General features: G+C 44.7%; 1 protein-coding gene across 1 annotated transcript; it reads left to right on the plus strand.

Annotated features, from left to right (window-relative positions):
* The first annotated feature begins 497 nt into the window (after window positions 1–497).
* LOC108320085 (uncharacterized) lies at window positions 498–998 on the plus strand. The gene has a single exon (XM_017551425.1). It carries the CDS (start codon window positions 498–500, stop codon window positions 996–998), a length of 501 nt encoding a protein of 166 aa, XP_017406914.1.
* The last annotated feature ends 1,087 nt before the right edge of the window (window positions 999–2,085 follow it).

The following is a 2,085-nucleotide window of genomic DNA, read 5'->3' on the forward strand; positions in this document are numbered from 1 at the left end:
CGGGAACTTACCGTTCGGGCCACCTTACAAAACCCAAGGACGTTATCCGAAAAACTCTTGTTCCAAACCAAGCGGTGATAAAAGTTCTTAACGAATTGTCACTCTCGTAAACAAAACCCAGGGACGTTATCCGAAAAACTCCTAGTCCAAATCGAGCGGTGAAAAAAGTTCTCAACGAACTGTCACTCTCGTAAACAAAACCCAGGGACATTATCCAAAAATCTCCTGGTCCAAATCGAGCGGTGATAAAAGTTCTCAACGAACGTCGCTCTCGTAAATAAAACTCAGGGAGTGCTCTGCAAGAACCCCTGGTCCTAAACCGAGCAGTGAGGAACGTTCTTCTTGAACTCTCACTCTCGTCCACATGCATCGTTTGATCGGCTGTTCGATTTTACAATGCCCCCCCTCAACATGGGAAAAAGTTCTAAAAAGAACTCCCGCTAGTCGCCACACGGCCTAGAATATGTCGTTCGGATCAAAACAACCTCCTCAATATAATGAGACAGATCTTTCTCAGGCTCATAAGTCATATAGTTAACCTTAGCTACAGTCGAACGGTTAACTCGGACCAACCAGAACATGGGTTTAACTATTCGGCCATTCGACCTCAGTTAGTCGGCTATCTGACCTCACAGGTATTCGGTCACTCGGCCTCTACTGTTCCACTTTCCATGGTCTTAAGTGTTCAGGTACTCGACCATCCGGCCTCAAAGATACTCAGTCATTCAGCCTCAAAGGTTGATCTTTGTGGTGACCAACTGAGAAAAAGTTTTCCTGGAGACGGAGATCAAACAATAGTAACTCTTTCAAAAGCTGAAGCAATGAATGATGATGAAGATAGCTGTTTCTATGAGGCATTATACATGAGCATGGGGATCGGATACTTCACTGGATTTTGGAGCTTAGTAGGGCCAATGCTACTTTGGCGTTCTTGGAGAAATGCTTATCTGAGATTCCTAAATAAATTGACAGACAACATGTATGATCAGTTGTATTGAATGTGACGAGAAAAAGGTATGCTACTCGTGTTTGTTTAGTGAGACTATGATTGTTTATTAATGGAAGCTAAAACACTTTGAAACAAATGAAAGGAATAAATTTTAATAAGATAATTATAAATTCTAGAAAGCAATTAAATTTATGAAATTAAGGATAGGGTCACTAGTACAATTAAAGGAAATGACAGCGGTTATTTTTACTAATAGGCACCGGTTCCTGAACCGAGGCATATTCAGGCGAGGTAAAAAGCGATGGACTTTATGCCTCGGTTTTGAAACGGGACATATAATGATACGATTAGGCCTCGGTTCTAATATCCGAAATCGTTTCACTCCCTTTACTGCCTCGGTTTGAGCCTGAACCGAGGCAGTAGGGTCCTTTTTTTTATTTTTTTTTCTTCTTCACCAGCCACTCGTTTCATTTTGGTGCCTCAAGCTTCTTTTATGTCTTTGCTCAAGCTTCTTGACAAAAAAATTTCATAAACAAACCAGACCAAACACGCTTAAATCAAGCTTCAATGGCAGACGAAAACAAATTTTTTGGTACAAAGCATCCTTCTCAGATTCAATTCAACAAATCAATTTAACAAGTAAAGTCAAATTCAATTTAACAAAGGAACCAAACAAATCAAATCTTCGGTGTGAACTCAAATTCAATTCAAAACAAAAAGAAATGAAATCAGGAGATAAAAGCTTCTGGATTCGCCTCCGCCACCTCAATCGCCGCATCCGCCTCCGCCTCCGCCATCACCGCTGCCTCTGTCGCTTCTCCTCCTCCTCCGCCACATCCTCTGCATTCGCCTCCGCGCCCTCCGCATCCGCCTCCGCCACAAGGCCCCCATCCCCGCGCCGTTCTTCTCCGTTACAGAGCCTCAATCCCAGCATTCTCATCATTGTCGCTTCCTCCTCCGCCACCTCAATCGTCGCTTCTCCTCCTCCTCCTCCGCCGCGCCCTCCGCATCTGCCACCGCCATGCCGATATTCTCCTCCAGTCGCCGCATCTCATCGGAGATTGTCCACTCCTCTGTCGCGCGCTGCTCTTCCTTCGCCGCCGCCGACTGCGCGATGCCTCTCCTTCCTCTTCATC

Source organism: Vigna angularis, chromosome 8 (genome assembly GCF_016808095.1).
Source record: "Vigna angularis cultivar LongXiaoDou No.4 chromosome 8, ASM1680809v1, whole genome shotgun sequence".
Classification (NCBI taxonomy): domain Eukaryota; kingdom Viridiplantae; phylum Streptophyta; class Magnoliopsida; order Fabales; family Fabaceae; genus Vigna; species Vigna angularis.